Source organism: Zalophus californianus, chromosome 2 (assembly GCF_009762305.2).
Source record: "Zalophus californianus isolate mZalCal1 chromosome 2, mZalCal1.pri.v2, whole genome shotgun sequence".
In the NCBI taxonomy this organism is placed as follows: domain Eukaryota; kingdom Metazoa; phylum Chordata; class Mammalia; order Carnivora; family Otariidae; genus Zalophus; species Zalophus californianus.
The window spans coordinates 84246742-84272009 of record NC_045596.1 but is presented as its reverse complement, the minus strand read 5'-3'; the positions used below and the strand labels follow the sequence as shown (position 1 = coordinate 84272009).

General features: G+C 36.9%; 1 protein-coding gene across 2 annotated transcripts in view; it reads left to right on the top strand.

The window, feature by feature from the left end:
• Positions 1–25268, top strand: part of MANBA (mannosidase beta) — a 122416-nt gene that overhangs the window by 72202 nt on the left and 24946 nt on the right. The window contains exons 9-12 of one of the 2 annotated variants that reach the window (XM_027598545.2): positions 1934–2051; positions 3735–3821; positions 6883–7050; positions 16907–17125. In XM_027598545.2, the coding sequence (XP_027454346.2) occupies positions 1934–2051; positions 3735–3821; positions 6883–7050; positions 16907–17125 (592 nt within the window). The remainder of the gene's footprint in view (positions 1–1933; positions 2052–3734; positions 3822–6882; positions 7051–16906; positions 17126–25268) is intronic. The other variant, XM_027598546.2, reaches the window with a different exon arrangement.

The following is a 25268-nucleotide window of genomic DNA, read 5'->3' as shown; positions in this document are numbered from 1 at the left end:
AGCACTTCATAAGAAAATAATATTTTCTGATTGCGATTGTAAACTGTCTTTGTGATAGTAAAAATAAACTTTGTGAAGAGAAAATAAACACGTTTAACTTATTTACATATGTATAAATATGCATTGTAGTATATTATTTGGTGTTTAGAATTTGCTGAAAGTTGTAGTAATTTGCTTTTACTTTAAACTGTATATATTGTCTTGAATTTCATATGAAAATGAAATTATTCTCCAGACATAGACACAGATAATTTGCTGCCTCTTTTCCTTTTCATCTCCTGGCTCCTCTCATCTGGCTGGTTTGGGCAGTGATTTTTCAGTACAGCTGGGCCATTAGTACACCCGCTGAGGCACAATGCTCTGGGTCCTTGGCCAGCCAGTTATTGGGGGCTTCTTGGTTCCTCTCTGGGCTCTGTTCTGGAAATGCAGGGTAGATGTTCTCGGAGTGGCTGTACATCATCCTGTGGGTGATGTGAATAGAAATTGGAAAAATCAGAAAGGAAATTTAATTTACTAGAGAAAGAAACATAGTCGGTACCCTACTTATGATGGTTTGATGTGATTTTTTGACTTTACCATGGTGTAAAAAAGATACACATTCAGTAGAAGTTTTGCTTTGAATTTTGACTTTTGATCTTTTCCTGGGCTAGCGCTATGTGGTACAGTAATCTCTTGTGATATTGGGCAGTGGCAGAAGCCGAGGCCTCCCAGTCAGTCATGCCATACTGAGGGTCAGCAGTCGATACATTCACAACCATTCTGTGCCCATATACCCATTCTGTTTTTCACTTTCAGTACAGTATTCAATTACATGAGATATCAATACTTTATTACAAACTAGACTGTGTGTTAGATGGTTTTGCCTAACCGTAGGCTAATGTAAGTGTTCTGAGCACATCTAAGGCAGGTGAGGCTAAGCTAGGATGTTTGGTAGGTTAGGTGTATTAAATGCATTTTCGACTTACAATACTTTCAACTTACAATGATGGGCTAATTGGGATATAATCCCATTGTAAATTGAGGAAAATCTGTACTGGACTGGAGGAATTGAAAAAAGGAGAGGGGCGCCTGGGTGGCTCAGTCGTTGAGCGTCTGCCTTCGGCTCAGGTCATGATCCCAGGGTCCTGGGATCGAGCCCCGCATTGGGCTCCCTGCTCAGCGGGAAGCCTGCTTCTCCCTCTCGCACTCCCCCTGCTTGTGTTCCCTCTGTTGCTGTCTCTCTCTGTCTGTCAAATAAATAAAATTAAAAAAAAGAAGAGAGAAGGAGATAAGAGTAAGCGAGTAAGCCAGGTACTAATATGCAAACTGATTTTTGTCTTATGATTTAAAATGGTTGTTTAAAATTAGCTCATACTTCCTAAGGTTTACAAATGTTTTCTTTTTCTATAAGAATAAGAAAAAATTTAGTGTCAAAAACAGTATAGTAACAGTGTGAATTTAGAAGGCAGAGAAAAGATATATAACCCACAGTTTTCCAGTTTTGTTTATGTGGTTACAGTTATTGTGTATATAATTTTGTCTCACTTTCTTCACCTAGCATTATATCCAAATCATCATAATTTTAGAATGTGTTTTTCTAAGAGATTTGAAATGTATTTATCAACCACCGTGTGTGTGTGTGTGTGTGTGTGTGTGTGTTTTAAGATTTTATTTATTTGGGTGACACACAGAGAGAGAACACAAGCCGGGGAGCGGCAGGCAGAGGGAGCAGCAGGCAGAGGGAGAGGGAGAAGCTGACCCCCCGCTGAGCAGGGAGCCCGATGAGGGGCTCGACACAGGGCTTGATCCCAGGACCCTGGGATCATGACCTGAGCTGAAGGCAGACGTTTAACCAACTGTACTACCCAGGCGCCCACACCATGTGTTTTTTAAATCTTTCTTAAACATCCCCAGATTTTCAAATTAACATTTGTTTTAAAAATTTCTTCTATAGGTTATGGCTCCTTTTGCAGTCTGCTGTGGATGCTAACATGAATACTCTCCGGGTTTGGGGAGGAGGAATTTATGAGCAGGATGAATTCTATAGACTCTGTGATGAACTAGGAATAATGGTGGGTAGTCAACAGCATTTTATTGGTTGATATGTTACTATATCCTCACTTTGAGCTCCTGTGTTCTGAGTGGGTGCTATGGCTCATTCCTTCTTTTTTCAGAGCCAGGACTGATAATCCATTTTTTGCAGAGGAATAAACAGCATCTTGCAAACCCAGAACCATAGCTGATGGTGAATATCATAATTATTTAATTATTTTTAAGTGGTAAGCATTCTATATTTGTAATTTTCTTTTTGATATGAGGGTATGCATAAACATATTTAAAAATTTTAACTTTAAGGAGATCTAACAAGACCTAGAGAGAAGAAAAATCATAAAATTCAATGAAGAAAAGCTATGCTTAATATTGTTATTAAGTACTCCAAACATGTTTTGCATTGGTGAGGGTTAAGCACAGGAAATATAATCTTTTAGTTCTGGCATTATAGTTCTAAAATACAAAGCATTCCATAGAAGAATAGTAATTATAATATTGATAATGCTGATGGGCATGATAATGTGACAATATTCTATAATATTTATTGAGGACCAGGCATTGTTCTCAGTGCTCTGCATCTGTTATTTTATTTCATCTTCATGCCCATCCTATGAAGTAGTTACTGCTGTTCTCCATCCCCATTTTACCAGTAAGGAAACTGACACATGGAGGAGAGGTGAAATAACCTGCCCAAAACCACACAGTGGGTATGTGGTAGAACCAAGTTTCTGACTCAGGTCGACTGATTTGGGGCCTGTGCTCTTAACTACTGCATCAAAACAGCCTCTCTAGAAATGGACTTATGTGGGACGCCTGGGTGGCTCAGTTGATTAAGTATCTGACTCTTGGTTTTGGCTCAGGTCATGATCTCAGGGTCGTGAGATTGAGCCCTGCATCGTGCAGAGCCTGCTTGGGATGTTTCTTTCTCTTCCTCTGAGCCCCAGGTCACACACACACTCTCTCTGTCTCCTTCAAGAAAGGAAGGAAGGGGGCGCCTGGGTGGCTCAGTTGGTTAAGCGACTGCCTTCGGCTCAGGTCATGATCCTGGAGTCCCGGGATCGAGTCCCATATCGGGCTCCCTGCTCAGCGGGGAGTCTGCTTCTCCCTCTGACCCTCTTCCCTCTTGTGCTGTCTCTCATTCTCTCTCTCTCAAATAAATAAATAAAATCTTAAAAAAAAAAAAGTCTTTAAAAAAAAAAAGGAAGGAAGGAAGGAAGGAAGAGAAAGATCAACTTATGTGGTTTCATTATGAAAATGTCCCTGTAGTAATCCTTTTGGCCATGAAAAGTTAATTCTTTTATAAACAATCTGGTCCATCTCTCAATACCAAATTCCCAGTGAATATTAAAGTATTGCAAGTGAGGAGGGGCTGGGGTAAGGTTCTTTTCGAATTTCACATTCCCTTCAACACACTCACTGTTTCCTTATTTGAATTCCCTTTCCTTCTCTTTGTTTTCTCCCTACGTAGCATTTTCTCCTCGCGGGTTCCCCCCACAGTTTTGTGCAGTTCTGGACAGTCGTGTGGTCTGTATGAGAGCCTCTCCCACTGCCTCAATCATAGTAGTGCTCAAATGGTCACACTCATCAGGCTAACTTGTTTTTTCATTTGCCTGAAAGATAATTCCCAAAGTTCAGAATGAAGAATTTCTTTCTGTGTAATCAAGTCTATGGAAGTAGTTTATTGCTTTTTACTGGTTTGACAGGTATGGCAGGATTTTATGTTTGCCTGTGCCCTTTATCCAACCGATCGGGACTTCATGAATTCAGTGAGAGCAGAAGTTGCTCACCAGGTATGTCATTACCATTCCAAGAAGAGGGAAAATGCTAATGTTTCATTTGCCTTTTGTTAAACCTCTCCTCATTTTGTTTTGTATTTTGTTGTTGTTCTCTTTACTAAATCCCATGAAAATCACAGTCGGATAATTGACTTCCTAGGTGATTCCACCCAGTCTCAAGGCTTTAACACCACCTCTATGCTGACGACTTTCACATTTGTCCCCAGTTCTGACATCTCTGCTGAATTCCTGGTTCTTGTTTCCAGCTGCCTACTTTTGGCACCTCTGCTTGGAGGTTTCATAATCATCTCAGATGTAACATGTCTGAACCAAACTTGCATTACCTTCTCCTGTAGTTACCTGCTTTTCCTGTAGTTTCCCCCACCTCAACAAATGGCAAAGCCAGTCTTTGCATTTCTCAGGTCAGAAATTTAAAGTGATTCTTGACTCCTTGATTTCTTTTGCATTCCATATGTACACACTTATATTTATAGATCTATAAGTGCAAGGAAGTGATTATAACCTAGCTCTATTCACCAAAAAGGACTAGAACAACCTAATAATATTGTGTATCCTTCTGTTGAAATAATTTTTCCCACTAACAGAAGGGCTTCTTAGAGAAATGGCTGATTCCATGTCTGGGACAGGAAGTATAATAGATGGCCCTGGAATATTTTGACATACAGATGACCAGGAAACTATCAAAGATATGTTAAAAGAACTTTGATAAAACTCTCACCAACCAAAAGTGGGACAATTTGAGATTCAATAAGGGTAAGAGTGTCAATGGAGTGAAATCCAGAAAGCATGTTAAAATCTGTGATTTCATAGTTATAATATCTGTGGATGGACATTTGCATGGAAAACCAAAAGCAATGCAAGGAAATGATTACTGTAATACTCAAGATAGTGGTTACTGTTGGAAGCAGGATGGGACTACAATTAGGAAGGACTGCTTGAGGACTTCTGGGGCTCCCTTTCTTGATCTGGGTGGTGGTTACAAGGGTGATTGTGTTACAGTAATTTGCTATTTCACAATTTGTTTTTTGTATCTGTTTTATTTTTTAAAAAAAGGTTTAAAAAGTACAAATGACTCATCTCTTGCTCTGAGTCCTCCAGATAAAGATGCTGTGCACTATCCTGTCTCTGTTGGCCTCCCTGACCCCATCAAGCACCCTCTTCTGTGCCGTCTATGCTCTGGAAAATTTTCCCCCTCACCCTCCCTATGGACCACCTCTCTCATTTTCTTCTGGCACCTCTTACCTTGAGCATGAATTTTTCTGGGAAAAAAACCTTTTCTATATTTGCAAGTCTAGATCACATCATTTGCCCTTTATGACCTGTGCTACACTTTGAATTACTTGTTCAATGTTTTGTTTCCCCTGCAAGTTTGTAATCTCCCTGCAGCCTAGGGGCTTGTTCCTCTCTGTAATCCCCACTGCTCGGCTGGGTTATTCGTCAGGAGAATAGATGGATAGATGGATGGATGAGCTTAAAAAATATTAATTATAGTTGTGTAGGTTGCAGACATTTCAGTTTTTTAAGATTTTTTCTCATACAAATAAATAAAATATGGTATCTATGTACCTTCAATTCTTTTATGTATTATTAAAGAGGAGAGCTTTTTATGCAGACTTTGTTAAGATTTTAAAGTGAAGCTTCTCAAAAATTCTGGGTCCGTTTGAAGGGTATGTGTAGCACAGAGTCACTGGATCTTTTTGCCTCTTCAGTATTTGTGTTTTCAGTAGCACCATAAACGTGCCAGTCCCAGTTGGTAGCAGTCGTCACTTACCTGGGCACGCACAGAGGCAAATAAAGGAAATAGCATTCATAAGGCTGGTTTAGAAAAACACAAGGCTGTAATTTTTTTTCAATTTAATTTAATTTTATTATGTTATGTTAGTCACCATGCAGTACATCATTAGTTTTTGATGTAGTGTTCCATGAGTCATTGTTTTCGTAAAGCACCCAGTGCTCCATGCAATATGTGTCCTCCTTAATACCCATCACCTGTAATTTTTAAGAATGAGATAAATCTCTTTAATGCATCCTTAATGCATCTCTGTTTCATGTAGGAGATACTTAGCATCTTGAATGGAGGCCACAGTGAGAACATCAGCTGGGATCCATCACTGTAACCATGCATTACATGGAAGAGAAGCTATAACCAATAAGGTTATTTTGCTAAACTGTGGTCCAGAGGATTTCTCTTGACCATTGACTCATTGTGTTCTCAAAGAGATTTAACTGCCCTCTTCTGCTGGAGTACATCTCCCAGGGTGTCTGAAGAACTGGATCCTTTCACCTTTATGTAGGGCCAGTCCACAGAAAGCCCAGTTCGTGCAGGCTCAATTCTTAAGGCTGGCAAGATTTTCAGACAGATTCTCTAATTTCTTTTTCCGTGTTCAGATATATTCAGTAACTTACTTAAGCTTAGTTGATTTCTCAGGACATGACACTGATAGTTCTTTCTGGAGACCTCCTCTTGATGCCCTAATCCTTTTTCCTTTAGGATATTCCATATATTTGTCTTTAATTTACAGAGTATCTCTGGGAACTCACTTGCTTTGTAAAACCCTCTCTGGTTATCCTTGTGGTTTCCTGATCTCAGTGGAGACCCTGACAACCTCAGTCCCTCTTTCAGCAGAAGTGGTTGTTCTTCCTCATTTGTTTCTTCACACAAAACTCCAACTTGTTCTTGAGAGACTCCTCTGTAATGTAATGTCTCCTGCCTTTTGTGTTTCTTAGAGCCTTTTTGTGGCAAGTCAGATGATGATGAAGTTGATTTATTTTTCTTTTTTAATAAAAGGGATTATATTTTCTTCAGGTTTTATACAGTAGAGAAGAGGAACCCCATCTTACTGGTGTTTATAAAATCTAGGTAAAAAGAATCAGAGATTTCTTAAAATGTATTCCCACAGGTAATGTTACAAGCCATTTTCTAATGAGTTTTCTGGTACATAAGAATTTATGTGCAGAAATGCAATGGCTATCATTTTATGAATAATTATAGCTCTGAGGCTTTTTTTTTCTTGTTGATCATTTGAAAATTGTTTTATGTTTTCTGAAATTTTAGATCAGGAGACTGAAATATCATCCCTCCATCATTGCATGGAGTGGAAATAATGAAAATGAAGCAGCGCTGATGATGAATTGGTATAATATACCCGCCGGTGAACTGCATACCTACATCAAAGACTATGTGATACTGTATGTGAAAAACATTCGGAAGATTGTCTTGGCAGTAAGTAATGATTTTTCATGCAACAGAATTTAAGAACCTGTTTTAAAAATGGATCAGTTTGAATATTAGTATAGTATATCTTTGTGTCCTTTTTTTAGAGCAACCTTCAATATTTTAATACAGAACAGTCCATTGTAATGCTGCAGCATGTGAATGGATTTATGGGTTTTGGACTTATTTGAGAATTAACTTATCTGTGGAACTCACCACACATACACCAATATTGTGTTTACAACTGCAGATTATCATGGACTCTTTCTGGAGCCCATCCATGGAACCCCAAAGGTTGAGAATTTCTACTTTAGATGATTTATTGATATGCCACTTCTTTCTTTCTTTCTTTCTTTCTTTTTGTTCCTCAATATATTAATATAGTGAATCCTGTGAATTAATTTTCTAATGACAAACTAGTTCTAGTATAAACTTTATTTAGCTATAACGCTTTGTTCTTTTATTCTGTGCTAGATTTGATTTGCTAATATTTTGGTTAGAATTTAAAAATTTATGTTCACAAGCAAACTCAGTCTGTGGTAAGAGTTATAAACTCATATGCCTAGAGGAGCCAAATTTGTCTTAAAAAAGTAAGTAGAGTTGATGAGGCTCATAAAGAAGAGGGGACGATGGTAATAGGATGTGGATATTGGGTCTCATTTATATTCAGTATTTTAAAAAATGCTATGTAAACAAAACTATTTGTGAGACAGATTTAGCCTGGAGAACCCAGCTTGTGGCACTTGGTATATGTGTATATGTTTGTGCTCACTGCACAGAATGAGTTAGGAGCCTTTTGTTGTTGTTTTTAATGTCTAGAGACAATTTAAATAGAGATTATCAGTTTTACTGAGACAAATTTACCCATAAAACAATCTGGGCCCAGTGCCTTTGTGGGGGCAAGAATTATCTCCTCCCTCATATACATTTCTCCTATAGTTATTATCCAATTTGGTTTTACAACTTCTGTAACTATGGATATTTATGTTTCCTAGGAACATAGCATTTCACCTAGAACTTAAAAGATTTCTGTGTAAGTAGATATGCTTTGTAGAGCAGGTTGTAAGTAGAGAAGTTGTGCAGGCTGAGAGACTCCAGGATTGTCAGTGCAAATAGTGTTTGAATGTGGAAGTTGCTCTCATTCTTGTGTGTGTGTGTGTGTGTGTGTGTGTGTGTGTGTGTGTGTCCATTGTGGATATCTGGAATTACCTCTGGAAGCAAATACCCCATCCAGAAGATTTCCATAGACAGAGAGAAGAAGGCACAGAGCGGGCTCAAGTGTTCTATGGATATTTCTTTTCTTTTCTATTTTTCTTTCTTCCTACTTTCCTCCCTCCCTCCCTCCCTCCTTCCTCCCTCCTTCTCTCTTTCTTTCTTTCTTTTCTTTCCTTCCTTCCTTCCCTCCCCTCCCTTCCCTTCCCTTTTTCCCTTCCCTTCCTTTCCTTTCTTAGAGATGTAGAGACTCTTTTACTTTTTCTTTCTTTCCTTTTTTTTTTTTGACTACTTTCACCAATTCCACCCCACCTCCCACCTCATACCTCTGGCAACCACCAGTCTGTTCTCTGTTTCCATGAACTTATTCTTGTTGTTTTTATATTCCACATATAAGTGAGATCATTCAGTATTTGCTTTTCTATGACTTATTTCACTTAGCATAATGCCCTCAAAGTCCATCTGTGTTGTCACAAATGGCAAGATTTCATTCCTTTCTTTTTTTTTACAGAGTGAGAGAGTGATCACAAGTGGGGAGGGGCAGAGGGAAAGAGAGAATTCCAAGCAGGCTCCATGCCCAGCACAGAGCCCAATGCAGGTCTTGATCCCATGACCCTGAGATCATGACCTGAGCCGAAATCAAGAGTTGGATGGATGCTCAACTGACTGAGCCACTCAGGTGCTCCAAGGTTTCATTCTTTTTTATGGCTGAGTCATATTCCAGTGTGTGTGTGTGTGTGTGTGTGTGTGTGTGTGTATGCTACGTTTACTTTATCAGTTCATCATCAATGAACATTTCGATTGTTACAGTATCTTGGTTATTATAAACAATGCTGCAGTGAACATGGGGGTACATATATCTCTTTGAGTTAGTGTTTTTATTTTTTTCAGATAAATATCCATAAGTGGAATTGCTGGATCATATGGTAGTTCTACATTTAATTTTTTAGGTAACCTCCATATTGTTTTCCTGAGTGACTACACCAACTTACATTCCCATCAACAATGCACAAGGGTTCCCTTTTCTCCACATCCTTGCCAACATTTGTTATCTCTTACCTTTTTGATAATAGCCATCCTAACAGGTGTCAGGTGATACCTCATTGTGGTTTTGATTTGCATTTCCCTGATAATAAGTGAGCACCTTTTCGTGTACTTATTGGCTGTCTGTATGTCCTCTTTGGAAAAATGTCTGTTTAGATCCCTGGCTCGTTTCTTAATTGAATTGTTTGTTTTTTGCTGTTGAGTTGGGCATGTTCTTTATATATTTTGGATATTAACCCCTTAGCAGGCATATGATTTGCAAATATTTCCTCCCATTCAGTGTGTTGCCTTTTTATTTTGTTGATGGTTTCCTTTGCTGTGCAGAACCTTTTTAGTTTCATGTAGTCCCACTTGTTTATTTTTGTTGCCTTTGTTTTTGGTGTCAAATCCAAAAAAATCAAGCCAAGACCAATGCCAGGGAGCTTACCACCTATGTTTTCTTTTAGGAGTTTTATGATTTCAGATCTTACATTCAAGTCTTTAATCCATTTTGCATTAACTTTTGTGCATGGTTGAAGATAGTTTTTCAGTTTCATTCTCTTGCATGTGACTGTCCAGTTTTTCCAACACCATTTACTAAAGAGACTGTCCTTTCCCCATTTTATATTCTTGTCTCCTTTGTCATAAGTTAATTGGCCATACATATATGAATTTATTTCTTGGTTCTCTATTCTGTTCTATTGATCCATGTGTCTGTTTTTATGCCAATACCATAATGTTTTAATTACTTTTCTTTTGTTAAATATTTTGAAGTTAGAAAGCATGATGCCTCCAGCTTTGTTCTCCTTTCTCAAGATTGCTTTGACTATTCAGGGTCTTTTGTGGTTCCATAAAAATTTTTGGATTATTCATTCTATTTCATGAAAAATGCATTGTGGTTTTGGTAGGGACTGCATTGAATCTGTAGATTGCTTTGGATAGTATGGACATTTTAGCAATATTAATTCTTCCAATCAATGATACAGAATATCTTTTCATTTATTTATGTCTTCGGTGTCTTTTAACAATGTCTTATAGTTTTCAGTAGAATTTTCAATAATAATGTCAGTCTTTCACTTCCTTGGTTAAACTTATTCCTAGATATTTTATTCTTTTTGATGCAGTTGTAAATAGATTGCTTTCTTAATTTCTCTTGCTAGTAGTTAATTATTAGTACATAGAAATGCAACAGATTTCTGTATATTGATTTCATATCCTTCAATTTTACTGAATGTATTTATACTGACAGGTTTTTGTGAAGTCTTTAGAGTTTTCTCCATATAGTAACATGTCATCTGCAAATAGTGACAACTTTATTTCTTCCTTTCCAGTTTGTATGCCTTTTATTTCTTTCTGTTGTCTAATTGCTCTAGCTAGGACTTCCAATGCTATGTTGGATAAAAGTGGTGAAAGTAGGCATCCAGGTCTTGTTTCTGACCTTAGAGGAAAATTTTGAGCTTTTCACCATCGAGTATGATGTTAGCTGTGGCCTTGCCATATATGGCCTTTATTATGTTGAGCTGTGTTCCCTCTGTAACCACTTTGTTGAGGGTTTTTATAATAAATGGATGCTGAATTTTGTCAGATGCTTTTTCTGCATTTGTTGACATGAACATATGATTTTTATACTTCATTTTATTAATGTGGTGTATCATGTTGATTGACTTGTAGGCGTTGAACCATCCTTACATCCCTGGAATAAGTTCCACTTGATTATGGTATATGATTTTTTTTTTTCCTTATATGAGTTTAGTTGGTTAATATTTTGTTGAGAATTTTTGCATCTATGTTCATCAAGGATATTGGCCTGTACTTTTCTTGTGGTGACTCTGTTTGGTTTTGGTATCAGGGTAATGCTTGTCTTGTAAAATGAACTTGGAAGTTTTCCCTCCTCTTCTATTTTTTGCAAGAGTTTGAGAAGGATTGGTATTAATTCTTTGAATGTTTGGCAGAATTCACCAGTGAAGATGTCTGGTCCTGGATTTTTGTTTGTTGGGAGATTTTTGATTATTGATTCGATCTCCTTACTAGTTAATTGGTCTGTTCATGTTTTCTATTTATTCATGATTCAATCTTGGACGATTGTATGTCTTTAAGAATTTATCCATTTCTTCTAGGTTGTCCAATTTGTTGATGTATAGTTGTTCATAGTAGTCTCTTAAAATTCTTTGTATTTCTGAGATATCAGTTGTAACATCTTTTTCATTTCTGATTTTGTTTGAGTCCTCTCTTTTTTTGTTTTCCCTAGGCAAGTCTAGCTAAAGGTTTGTCAGTTTTGTTTATTTTATTTTTTTTAAAAAAACCAGCTCTTGGTTTCATTGATCTTTTCTATTGTCTTTTTAGTTTCCATTCCATTTATTTCTGCTCTGATCTTTGTTATTTCCTTCCTTCTACTAACTTGAGGCTATGTTCGTTCTTCTTTTTCTAGTTTATTGAGATGTGAAGCTAGGTTCTTTATTTGACATTTTTCTTATTTCTTGAAATAGTCATTTATGTCTATGATCTTTCCTCTTAAACTGCTTTTGCTTCATCTCATAAGTTTTGGTATGTTGTATTTCTATTTTCATTTGTCTCAAGGCTATTTTTCAATTTCTCTTTTGATTTCTTTGTTGATCCATTGGTTATTCGGTAGCATATTCCTTAATCTTCATGTATTTGTGAATTTTCCAGCCTTCTTCTTATAATTGATTTCTAGTTCCATATCCGTGGGGTCCAAAAATATGCTTGAATGATTTGTCTTCTTAAATTTGTTAAGACTTGGTTTATGGCCTAACAGATGATCTGTCTTGGAGAACATTGCATGTGCACCTGAGAAGAATGTGTATTCTGTTGCTTTTGGATGGTATGTACTGTGTATATCTGTTAAGTCCGTTTGGTCTCATGTGTCATTTAAAATTCTGTGATTATAAATGCTAAAGCAGAACTTGATATATATGAATATGTTGATATGTGAAATAAGGAGAAAGGGAAAGGAAAGAGCTTGTTCCCAACTCCATCATAGAGCCCTTCCTTTATGGTGGTTTTCTTTCATCACTACTTTTTAATAGGCATATTATACTTGTATTTACTATATATACATTATATAATAATATAAGTTAGCTTTTTTTTTCCCCAGGGGGAATAAGCAGCATTTATTTTGTTTTTGCAATAATCCCTGCAAAGGATATAACTTTTAAAAACTTTAATATTTAATATGTGATTTAATAATCTGATTGTCCTTTTAATTTTTTATCTGTAATTAGATATTTTATTTTATTTATTTTCTTTTTTATTTTATTTATTTATTTGACAGAGAGAGACACAGCGAGAGAGGGAACACAAGCAGGGGGAGTGGGAGAGGGAGAAGCAGGCTTCCCGCTGAGCAGGGAGCCCGATGGGGCTCAATCCCAGGACCCTGGGATCATGACCTGAGCCGAAGGCAGACGCTTAACGACTGAGCCATCCAGGCGCCCCTGTAATTAGATATTTTAAATATTTGGGTATATCCTGAGGCAGTTTGAAAAGGGATATATTTAAAAGAATAGTATGTGATTTTGGCACCCAAATGTGTTCAGTTCATGGCACTATTCATTTATGTGAAGAAACTTCGGTGAGAATTCATGAAAAACTTAGGTTTGGATTTTTAGGTTATCTGATATGCTTAGTCATGTGTCATGAAGAATTTTTCTATACACAAACTGCTATGGTATAAGCTTTAATTAATATTTATAAAACATTTATTTTATAATCTTTTTACTCATAGTGTTGGTATTACATTTTTCATATCTGATGGATTTAAGAAATGAATTTTAATATTTGAGGATTTTCATTTCACAGCTCAGTGGTTAAGAGCTCATGATTCCGGGAGGATGAGAATGAGGCACATGGCCCCACAGTGATGCAGAGGTTAGAAAGTCACTTCCTAGAAACAGCTCTATATTATGGAAATGGGAACATGAATTTTGGTGGACATTAGCCATGTCGTCCACACATGAGTTCTTTACCATTTACTGTAGTCCTTTGAAGGGCTCCCAATCTCTCCATTTTACAGATGAGACTGTTGAGGCTTAGAGCTGTCCAAAAATAATAAGGTTCTGACTTGAGATTTAAACTGAAGGCTTTCTGACTCAATAGCCTCTTATTATTTTCTTTTTTTCTCCTGCTGTGCCTTTTATTCCCATGAACTATTCATTCCATAACTGGAACTCTGTATCTCCCACTGTCCTTTACCCATTTTGCCCAACTGCTGACCCATCCCCTTCTGACAACCATCAGTTTATTCTGTATTTATAGGTCTGATTCTGCTTTTTGTTTGTTTATTCATTTGTTTTTGTTTTAGATTCCACTTATGAGTAAAATCATATAGTATTTGTGTTTCTCAGTCTGACTTATTTCACTTACCATAATATCCTCTAGGTGCATCCATCCATAATACCCTCTAGGTACGTCTCAAATGACACAATCTCATCTTTTTATGGCTGTGCCAGATTCCATTATATATATATACCACATCTTCCTTATCCATTTGTCTATTGATGGACACTTAGATTGCTTCAATATATTGGTTGCTGTAAATAACATTGCAATAAACACAGAAGTGCACATATCTTTTTGAATTAGTGTGTTCATTTTCTTTGGGTAAATACCCAGTAGTAGAATGATTGGATTATATGGTATTTCTATTTTTAATTTTTCAAGGCACTTCCATACTGTTTTCCACTGTAGCTGCACCAACTTACATTCCTACCAACAGTGCACAAGGGTTCCCTTTTTTCCATATCCTCACCAACACTTGTTGTTTCTTGTCTTTTTGGTTTTAGCCATTCTGATAGGTAAAAATGATATTTTATTTTAGTTTTGAGTTGCATTTTCCTGATGATGGGTGATGCTGAGGATATTTTCATGTGTCCATTGGCTATCTTTATGTCTTTTTTTGAAAAATGTCTATTCAAGTCCTCTGCCCATTTTTTAATTGAATTATTTGGGGTTTGTTTGGTGTTGACTTGTACATGTTCTTTATATATTTTGGATACGTGTGTGTGTGTGTGTGTGTGTGTGTGTGTGTGTGTGTGTGTGTGCTGGTGGTTTCCTTTGCTGTGCAAAAGCCTTTTACTTTGATGTTATCCCAATAGTTTCTTTTTGCTTTTGTTTTTCTTGCGTGAAGAGACATACTGAGAAAAATGATCTTATGGCCGAAGTCAGAGAAATTACTGCCTGTGTTTTTTTATGGTTTTTAGGATTTTTATGATTTCAGATCTCACATTTAGGTCTTTAATCCATTTTGAGTTTATTTTTATTTATGATATTAAAGAGAGATACAGTTTCATTCTTTTGCATGTAGCTGTCAGTTCTCCCAGCACCATTTATCGAGGAGGCTGTCTTTTCCTATTGTATATTCTTGCCTCCTTTGTCATAGATTAACTGACCATACACTCAGTGGTTTATTTCTGGGCTCTCTATTCTAGTCCACTGCTCTATATATCTATTTTTATGCTAGTACCATACTATTTTGATTACTACCGCTTTATAGTATATTTTGAAATCTGGAATTTTTACATCTCCAAGCTTTGTTTTTCTTTTTCAAGATTGCCTTGGCTATTTGGGGTCTTCTGTGGTTCCATACAAATGTTAGTATTATTTGTTCTAGTTTTGTAAAAAATGCTGTTGGTATTTTGATAGGGATTGCATTGAATCTGTGGGATTTCTTTGAGTAGTATGGACATTTAAACAATATTGATTCTTCCAATCCACAAGCATGGACTATTTTTCAATTTGTTTGGGTCATCTTCAGTTTCTTTCATCAGTGTTTTATAGTTTTCAGAGTAGAGGTCTTTCACCTCTTTGGTTTAGTTTATACGTAGGTATTTTATTCTTTCTGGTGCATTTGTAAATGGTGTTGTTTTAAAATTTCTCTTTCTGAGGGAATCCTGGTTGGCCCAGTTGGTTAAGCGTCTGCCTTCGGCTCAGGTCATGATCCCGGGGTCCTGGGATCGAGCCCCGCATCGGGCTCCCTGCTCAGCGAGAAGCCTGCTTCTCCTTCTCCCACTCCCCCTGCTTGTGTTCCCTCTTTCGCTGTGTCTCTCTGTCAAATAAATAAATAAAATCTTCAAAAAAAATTTCTTTCTGCTATTTTGTTATTAGTGTATGGAAATACTACCGATTTCTGGGTATTATTTTTATATCTGCACCTTAACTTCTTATTCTTAAGCACTGGACCTATGTTTCTTAAGTGGAGGTGATTTTTGTCCCCCAAGTGACAGGGGCACGTTTGGCAATGTCTGTAGACATTTTTTCGTGTGTGAGGGGTACTGCTGGCATCTAGTGGGTAGAGGCCGGGGATGCTGCTAAACATTCCCTTTCCCCTTGCTCCCTTTCCCTGGTCACCAACACACAAAATTTATCAAGCTCAAAATGTCAAGAATGCCAAGCATGAGAAATTCTGCAGTAGACTGTACACTGCCCTTGTTGTTAGAAGGTAATGTAGAGGCATGACATGATTAAAAAAATTAGGAGCAGGTACTGAGTAATAAGCTAAGTGTTAATTACAAAAGGATATAAAGGATTGGTGAATAGCAGGTACTGGTGGTTGTTGAAGGCAGAAGGTTAATGGTTCTATTATTTTTCGGTCAGCCCCTGGCATTTCTGGAACTTGACAGTATTTTTTTTTTTTTAAAGTAAATGATCTGACATAAGCAGACATTTCTCCAAAGAAGACATACAGATGGCCAACAGACATATGAAAAGATGCTCATCATCAGGGAAATGCAAGTCAAAACTACAGTGATATATCATCTCACACCTGTCAGAATGGCTAAAATAAAAAACACAAGAAACAACAAGTGTTGGTGAGGATGTAGAGAAATGGGAACCCGTTTGCACTGTTGGTGGGAATGCAAACTGGTGCAGCTGCTGTGGGAAACAGTATGGAAGTTCCTCAGAAGGTTAAAAACAGAACTACCCTACTATCCAGTAATCATACTACTGGGTATCCACCCCCAAAATACAAAAACACTGATTCAAAGGGATAACATGCTCCCCTATGTTTATAGCAGCATTATTTACAATAGCCAAATTATGGAAGCAGCCTAAAGGTCCAGTGATAGATGGGTAAATGGTATTGTGGTGGGTAAAGATGATGTGGTGTGTGTGTGTGTGTGTGTGTGTGTGTGTGTGGTATATATGGTATATATAATGGAATATTACTCAGCCATAAAAAAGAATGGAATCTTGCCATTTGCGCCAGTATGAATGGAGCTAGAGAGTGTAATGCTAAGTGAAATAAGTCAGAGAAAGACAAATACCATATCATCTCACTCATATGTGGAATTTAAGAAACAAAAAAATGAGCAAAGGAAAAAAAGAAAAAAAGAGAAAGAGAAACCAAGAAACAGACTCTTTAACTATAGAGAACAAGCTGATGATTACCAGAGGGGGGTGGGTGAATTAGGTGATGGGGATTAAGGAGGACACTTGTCTTGATGAGCACCGGGTGATGTATGGAAGTGCTGAATCACTATATTGTACATCTGAAACTAATTTAACACTGTATGTTAACTATATTGGAATTAAAACAAAAACTTAATAAAAAAGTAAATGATATGTACTTTACCAGCTGAAAGTATCTTTTAAATCATTTTATTTCTGGACTCAGGAAGACAAGACTCGTCCTTTTATCATATCCAGCCCTACAAATGGGGCCGAATCTATTAAAGAAGGCTGGCTCTCTGTCAACCCATATGACAATAATTTTGGTGATGTACATTTTTATGATTATATCAGTGATTGCTGGAATTGGAAAGTTTTCCCAAAAGCTCGATTTGTATCTGAATATGGATATCAGTCCTGGCCTTCCTTCAGTACATTAGAAAAGGTAAGCCACTTTTGATTTCCCAATGATTCAGAATGGTAGGCGATGGGCATGTCACTTTCTCAACAGTGGTTCAGAAAGTCAAATAAAATGTGCTTATTATTTAAATGAAAGTTTAGGAAGATCATAGAAGAGAACTTTTTTCTTTAAAGTTTGGGGAGCTAAATTTCTTGCGGTCATCATTTTGAGGATTATAACTTTTTGATATTACTTTTAATTATGTTCCTTCCCTAACATTTAAAAATTAAATGGGAACCAGTGGTTGCTTAAGCCTGACTTCTTATCATGCATGAAAGTAATTCTCACTTGCTAGTTTCTGTATATCCAACAACTGTTTTATCATTTACAGATACTCAGAACTGGATGGTTTGCTACAGTAAGAGAAATGAATGTGATAAGTAAAGTTTTATCTAATGTTATCAGTCATGTTATTTCTTTTGCCTCCTCTCCTTCCTCTTCTATTTCCTCCCCCCTTCCTTCTCCTTTTTTCTTTTATGTTGGTGTATTTGATTTTCACAGTGGCATTTCACTTTCCTTGTTCCTACAGATTCAGGTTCATAGATGGATTCAATTTCAGAATTGTATGTGTTCTTTTTTATTTATTTATTTTATTTTATTTAAAAAAATTTTTAAATTTTATTATGTTATGCTAGTCACCATACAATACATCATTAGTTTTTGATATGGTGATCCACGATCCATTGTTTTCGTATAACACCCAGTGCTCCATGCAGTACGTGCCCTCCTTAATACCCATCACCGGGCTAACCAATCCCCCTTCCCCCTTACCCTCTAAAACTCTGTTTGTTTCTCAGAGTCCATCGCCTCTCATGGTTCATCTCTCCCTCCGACTCCCCCCCCCTTCGTTTTCCCTTCCTTCTCCTGATGTCCTCCATACTATTCCTCATGTTCCGCAAGTAACTGAAACCATATGATAATTGACTTTCTCTGCTTGACTCATTTCACTTAGCATAATCTCCTCCAGTCCCATCCATGTTGATGTAAAAGTTGGGTATTCATCCTCTCTGATGGCTGAGTAATATTCCATTGTATATATGGACCACATCTTCTTTATCCATTCGTCTGTTGAAGGGCATCTCGGCTCTTTCCACAGTTTGGCTATTGCGGACATCGCTGCTATGAACAGTGGGGTGCATATGGCCCTTCTTTTCACTATATCTGTGTCTTTGGGGTCAATACCCAGTAGTGCAATTGTTGGGTCATAGGGTAGCTCTATTTTTAATTTTTTGAGGAACCTCCACACTGTTTTCCAAAGTGGCTGTACCAACTTGCATTCCCACCAACAGTGTAAGAAGGTTCCCCTTTCTCCACAACCTCTCCAACATTTGTTGTTTCTTGCCCTGTCCATTTTTGCCATTCTAACTGGTATGAGGGGGTATCTCAATGTGGTTTTCATTTGAATTTCCCTGATGGCTGATGATGATGAACATTTTTTCATGTGTCTGTTAGCCATTTGTATGTCTTCTTCAGAGTAGTGTCTTTTCATGTCTTCTGCCCACTTTTTGACTTGATTATTTGTTTTTTGGGTGTTGAGTTTGAGAAGTTCTTTATATATGTTGGATACCAGCCCTTTATCTGTAGTGTCATTTGCAAATATCTTCTCCCATTCTGTGGGTTCCCTCCTTGTTTTGTTGACTGTTTCCTTTGCTGTGCAGAAGCTTTTTATCTTGATGAAGTCTGAAAAGTTCATTTTTGCTTTTGTTTCACTAGCTTTCGGAGATGTATCTTGAAAGAAGTTGCTGTGGCCGATGTCAAAGAGGTTACTGCCTATGTTCTCCTCTAGGATTTTGATGGATTCCTGTCTCACATTGAGGTCTTTGATCCATTTTAAATTTATCTTTGTGTATGGTGTTAGAGAATGGTCGAATTTCATCCTTCTGCACGTGGTTGTCCAATTTTCCCAGCACGATTTATTGAAGAGACTGTCTTTTTTGCATTGCATTTTTTTTCCTGCTTTGTCGAAGATTATTTGACCATAGAGTTGAGGGTCCATATCTGGGCTCTCTATTCTGTTCCATTGGTCTATATGCCTGTTTTTGTGCCAGTACCATGCTGTCTTGGTGATCACAGCTTTGTAATATAGCTTGAAATCGGGCACCGTGATGCCCCCAGCTTTGTTTTTCTTTTTCAACATTTCCTTGGTGATTCGGAGTCTTTTCTGATTCCATACAAATTTTAGGATTGTTTGTTCCAGCACTTTGAAAAATGTCATTGGAATTTTGATTGGGATGGCATCGAAGGTATAGATTGCTCTGGGTAGCATAGACACTTTAACAGTGTTTATTCTTCCGATCCATGAGCATGGAATATTTTTCCATCTTTTTGTGTCTTCTTCAATTTCTTTCATGAATGTTCTGTAGTTCCTAGAGTACAGATCTTTTACCTCTTTGATTAGGTTTATTCTGAGGTATCTTAGGGTTTTTGGTGCTATTGTAAATGGAATCGTTTCTCTAATTTCTCTTTCTACAGTTGCATTGTTAGTGTATAAGAAAGCAACTGATTTCTGTGCATTGATTTTGTATCCTGCCACATTACTGAATTGCTGTATGAGTTCTAGTAATTTGGGGGTGGAGTCTTTTGGGTTTTCCACATAAAGTATCATGTTATCTGCGAAAAGAGAGAGTTTGACTTCTTCTTTGCCAATTTGAATACCTTTTATTTCTTTTTGTTGTCTGATTGCCGTTGCTAGGACTTCTAGTACTATGTTGAACAAGAGTGGCGAGAGTGGGCATCCTTGACGTGTTCCTGATCTTAAGGGAAAGGCTCTCAGCTTTTCCCCATTGAGGATGATATTCACTGTGGGTTTTTCATAGATGGATTTTATGAACTTGAGGAATGTTCCCTCTATCCCTATACTCTGAAGAGTTTTAATCAGGAAAGGATGCTGTATTTTGTCAAATGCTTTTTCTGCATCAATTGAGAGGACCATATAGTTCTTCTCCCTCCTCTTATTAATGTGTCCTATCACATTGATTGATTTGCGAATGTTGAACCACCCTTGCATCCCGGGGATAAATCCCACTTGGTCGTGGTGGATGATCCTTTTAATGTATTGTTGGATCGTATTAGCTAGGATTTTGTTGAGGATTTTGGAATCCATATTCATCAGGGATATCGGTCTGAAATTCTCCTTTTTGATGGGGTCTTTGCCTGGTTTGGGGATTAAGGTAATGCTGGCCTCATAGAATGAGTTTGGAAGTATGTGTTCTTTTTTAAACAGCTTTATTGAGATATAATTCAGTGACCATACAATCCACCCATTTGAAAGATACACTTTAATGGTTTTTAGTATATTCACAGAGTTGTGCAGCCATCACCATGACCTAATTTTAGAGCATTTTCATCACCCCAAAGAAACTCTATACACAAATTACTCCCCACTCTCTCAGTTCCTCCCACCCCAGCTTTAGGCACCAGTAATCTGCTTTGTATGTCTATATATTTGCCTTTTCTGCACATTTCATGTATTGGAATCATAAAATATGTGATCTTTTTAGGCTGGCTTCTTTCACTTAGTATAAACTTTTCAAGGTTCATCCATGTTGTATCATGTAATAGTTTGTCATTCTTTTTTATTGCTGAATAATAGTCCACCATTTGGATGTCCTGTATTTTGTTTATCCTTTAATCAGTTGATGTACATTGTGTTATTCCCACTTTTTGGCTATTATGAATAATGCTGCTGTGAACATTTGTATACATTTTTTGGTGAACATATGTTTTCACTTCTATTAAGTATACACTTAGAAGTGGAATTGCTGGGTCATATGGTAACTATATGTTTAATATTCCAAGGAACTGCCAAACTGTTTCCCATAGTTTGCAATCACTGCACCATTTTACATTCCCACCAGGAAAGGTATGAGGGTTCCAAGTTCTCTACATCTTTGTCAACACTAATTTTCCCTTTTTGTTTTTTTTAACATTTCCCTGGAAATTTGCATTTGTAGGAAATTTGCGTTTCCTTCATGGCTAATGATGTTGAGCCTCTTTTCATGTGCTTGTTGGCCATTCTTATATTTTCCTAAGAGAAATGTCTATTCAAACCCTTTTCCTATTTTTTAATTAGGTTATTTGTCTTTTTGTTATTGAATTGTGTTTGCCAGTGTTTATAGCAGTAATGTCCACAATAACCAAAATATGGAAAGAGCCCAGATGTCCATTAACAGATGGATGTATAAAGAAGATGTGGTATATATGTACAATGAAATATTACTCAGCCATCAAAAAGAATGAAATCTTGCCATTTGCAATGACATGGGTGGAACTAGACTATATTTGGCTAGGAGAAATAAGTCAGTCAGAGAAAGACAAATACCATATGATTTCACTCATGTGAAATTTAAGAAACAAAACAGATGAACATAGGGGGAGGGGAGGAAAAATAAAATAAGATAAAAACAGAGAGGGAGGCAAAATATAAGGGACTCTTAACTATAGGGAACAAACTGAGGGTTGCTGGAGGGGAGGTTGTTGGGGAGGATGGGGTAACTTGGTGATTGGCATTAAGGAGGGGATGTGATGTAATGAGCACTGACTTCATACATATGCAACTGATGAATCACTAAATTCTACCCCTGAAACTAATAATACACTATATGTTAACTAAATTGAATTTAAATTAAAGAATTTTATGAAAAGAGTTTTTTATATATATATTCTGGATTTTTTTTATCAGATATATGATTTGCGAATATTTTCTCCTAATTTATAGGTTTTCTTTTTACTTAGTTGATGGTGTCATTTAAAGCACAAAAGTTTAAAATTTTTTTTATTAAGATTTTATTTATTTGAGAGAGAGAGAATGATAGAGAGAGAGAGCATGAGAGGGGGGAGGGTCAGAGGGAGAAGCAGACTCCCTGCTGAGCAGGGAGCCTGATGCAGGGCTCGATCCTGGGACTCCAGGATCATGACCTGAGCTGAAGGCAGTCACCCGACCAACTGAGCCACCCAGGCACCCAAAAGTTTTAAAATTTTTTTAAAGATTTTTTTTATTTATTAGAGAGAGAGAGCACCAGCAGGGAGGGGGCAGTGGGAGAGGGAGAAGCAGGCTCCCTGCCAAGCAAGGAGCCTGACATGGGGCTCGATCCCAGGACCATGAGATCATGACCTGAGCCAAAGGCAGACACTTAACTGACTGAGCCACCCAGGTGCCCCAAAAGTTTTAAATTTTGAAGAAGTCCTTATCAATCTTCTTTTTTATCTCTTGTGCTTTTGGTATTATATCTAAGAAACAATTTTCTAACCTAAGATCACAAAATTTTACTTTTGTGTTGTCTTTTAGTTTTAGCTCTTACATTTAGATCTGTGATCTGTTTTGAGTTAATTATTCTATATGGTGTGAAGTAGATGTCCAGGTTCATCTTTTTGCATGTGGATATCTAGTTATCCAAACATCATTTATTGAAAACATTATTCTTCAAAAACTAATGATGTACTGTATGGTGACTAACATAATAAAATAAAATTAAAATAAAAAAAAGAAAACAGTATTCTTTCCCCCATTGATTCTCTTGACCCCTTTGTCAAAATCAATTAACCATAAATGTTAAGGTTTATTTCTGGATTCTCAGTTTGTTTCCATTGATCTGCCTGTCTATTTTATGCGAGTACGCACTGTCATCATTACTTATGGCTTTGTGTAGTGAGTTTCGAAAGCAGGAAGGGTGACTCCACCAACTTTGTTCTTCTTTTCAAGATTGTTTTGACTGTTCTGGGTACCTTACATTTACATGTCAATTTTAGGATCACCTTGCCAGTTTCTGCAAAAAAATCCACTGGGATTTTGATAGGGATTGGTTGAATCAGTAGATTAGTTTGCAAAGTGTTGTCATCTTAACAATATGAAGTCCCCTTATCCATGAACATGTGATGTCTTCTTTCACTATTTTGTAGTTTCATTGTACAAAGTTTATACTTCTTTGGTTAAATTTATTCCTAAGTATTTTATTCTTTTTATAAATGGAATTATTTTCTTAACTTATTTTCACATTGTTCCTTACTAGTATATAAAGAGACAGTTGATTTTTGTAGATTGAACATATATTCTGCAACCTTGCAGAACTTATTTATTAGCTTTAATAGTTTTTGTGAATCCTTTATGTTTTTCTATATTTAAGAGTATGTCATCTGCAGATAGAATTAGTTCTACTTCTTCCTTTTCAATATGGATGCCTTTTATTAACTTTTCTTGGCTAATTGCCCTGGCTAGAACCTCCAGTACAACACAGAATAGAAATGGTAAGAACAGACATCTTTGTGTCATTGCTTTTCTTAGGGAGAAAGCTTTTAGTCTTTTACTGTGTAGTAAGATGTTAACTGTACGTTTTTCATAGATCCCTTTTACCAGGGTTGAGGACATTCCCTTTTATTCTTAGTTGGTTGAGTGTTTGTATCATAAAACGGTGTTGGATTTTGTCAAATGGTCTTTTTCTGCATCTGTTGAAATAATCATGTACCTGGGGGTCCCTGGGTGGCTCAGTCAGTTAAGTGTGATTTCAGCTCAGGTCATGATCTCAGGGTCGTGGGCTCTGTGCTCATCACAGAGTCTGCTTGAGATTCTCTCTCTGTCTCCCTCTGCCCCTGCTCCGCTCATACATGCACGTGTGCTCTCTCTTAAGATAAATAAGTAAATAAGAACTTTAAAAAAAGTTATAAAAAATATCATGTACCTTTAGTTTTTGTTTCCCTCCCCTATTACTTGTGTAAAGTAACCACAAAAAAAAAGTTTAAGACAATTTCAAAATCTTCCTCAATTTTACCACCTGAACCCAATTATATTTGCTTCCACACAATGCAGTTATATTGTATTTTTAACTTTATTTTTTAAAAGATTTTGTTTATTTATTTATTTGAGAGAGCGTGAGCAGGGGCAGAGGGAGAGGGAGAAGCAGACTCCCTGCTCAGCAGGGAGCCTGATGTGGGACTTGATCCCAGGACCATGGGATCATGACCTGAGCCAAAGGTAGATGCTTAACCACTGAGCCACCCAGGCGCCCCTGTATTTTTAACTTTAATAAGTAATGTCATAACCTTAGATCTACCCCTTGTTTTTTTTTTTTTTTTTTATTACTCCCATATTATGGGGTGGATTTTTTAGGAATACTATTGTTTCAAAATGAAGGGGGATGGAGTTGAGTATCCTGACTCAGGTGGAAACAGGTGTTAGAATGGGAAGGAAGGAATGAAAGAAGCAACAATATTTACTGAGCAGGTGCTCTTTACCAGAGACTCATTGTTTCATTTAACAATAATCTACCCCCTCCCCCAACCCTTTGACTGAGGTCTGGGAGGAAATCAAAGTACTCGAGAGTGAGAGTTCCATCATTATCCCCAGATAGCCAAGTAGCATATCTGGATACAAACTTATTATCTAACACCAGAAGCTCAACCATTTTCATTTCACTACATTTCGGGAGGGTGAGTGTTATAAACTGCTAAACCTTTTTCTTAAATCTATTAGCATTTCTGTTTACCGTCTGACAATAATGCAGTTGCCATGTTTTTGTGAAATGCCTGATGATGTTCAAAGATACTAAACACTGTTTTAAAATAGGGAAAGGTGAAGTTCTGTTCATTATGAACCCTTGATTTAACCATTACCTCTTTTTTGAGCTACATTGCTTAGTTGAGGATTTGAATTAGGTAATTCGGAAAATAAAAGAAACCAGAAGAATAACTTTACATAAAACTTAGGTTTTTAGTTAGAGTTTTTTTTCATGTACTTAACAAAAATATTAAAATGTCCCTTTCTAGTTTGGGATGCTTTACTTCTTTGTAAATTAATCATATTTTCAATAGTCCATTATCAGTATTGCACAGTGATTAAAAGCTTGGGCTATGGAATAAACAGATCTGGATTTTAACACTAGAACTGCCATACAGTAGCTATATTGCCTTGGACAAATTATTTAATCTTTTTGAATTTTAATGTCCTCATCTGTAAATTGGGTTTAGTAGTAGTAAAATACCTCTGGGGTGGAGAGGGAGAGAGAGAGAAAGAGAGAGAGAGTGTGTGTGTGTGTCTGTGTGTGTGTACATTCGGGTATGCATGTGTGCATGTGATCATGTGTAAAGATTAAGTTAATTTACACATTGAAGCACTTAGCACAGTTCTTGACACATA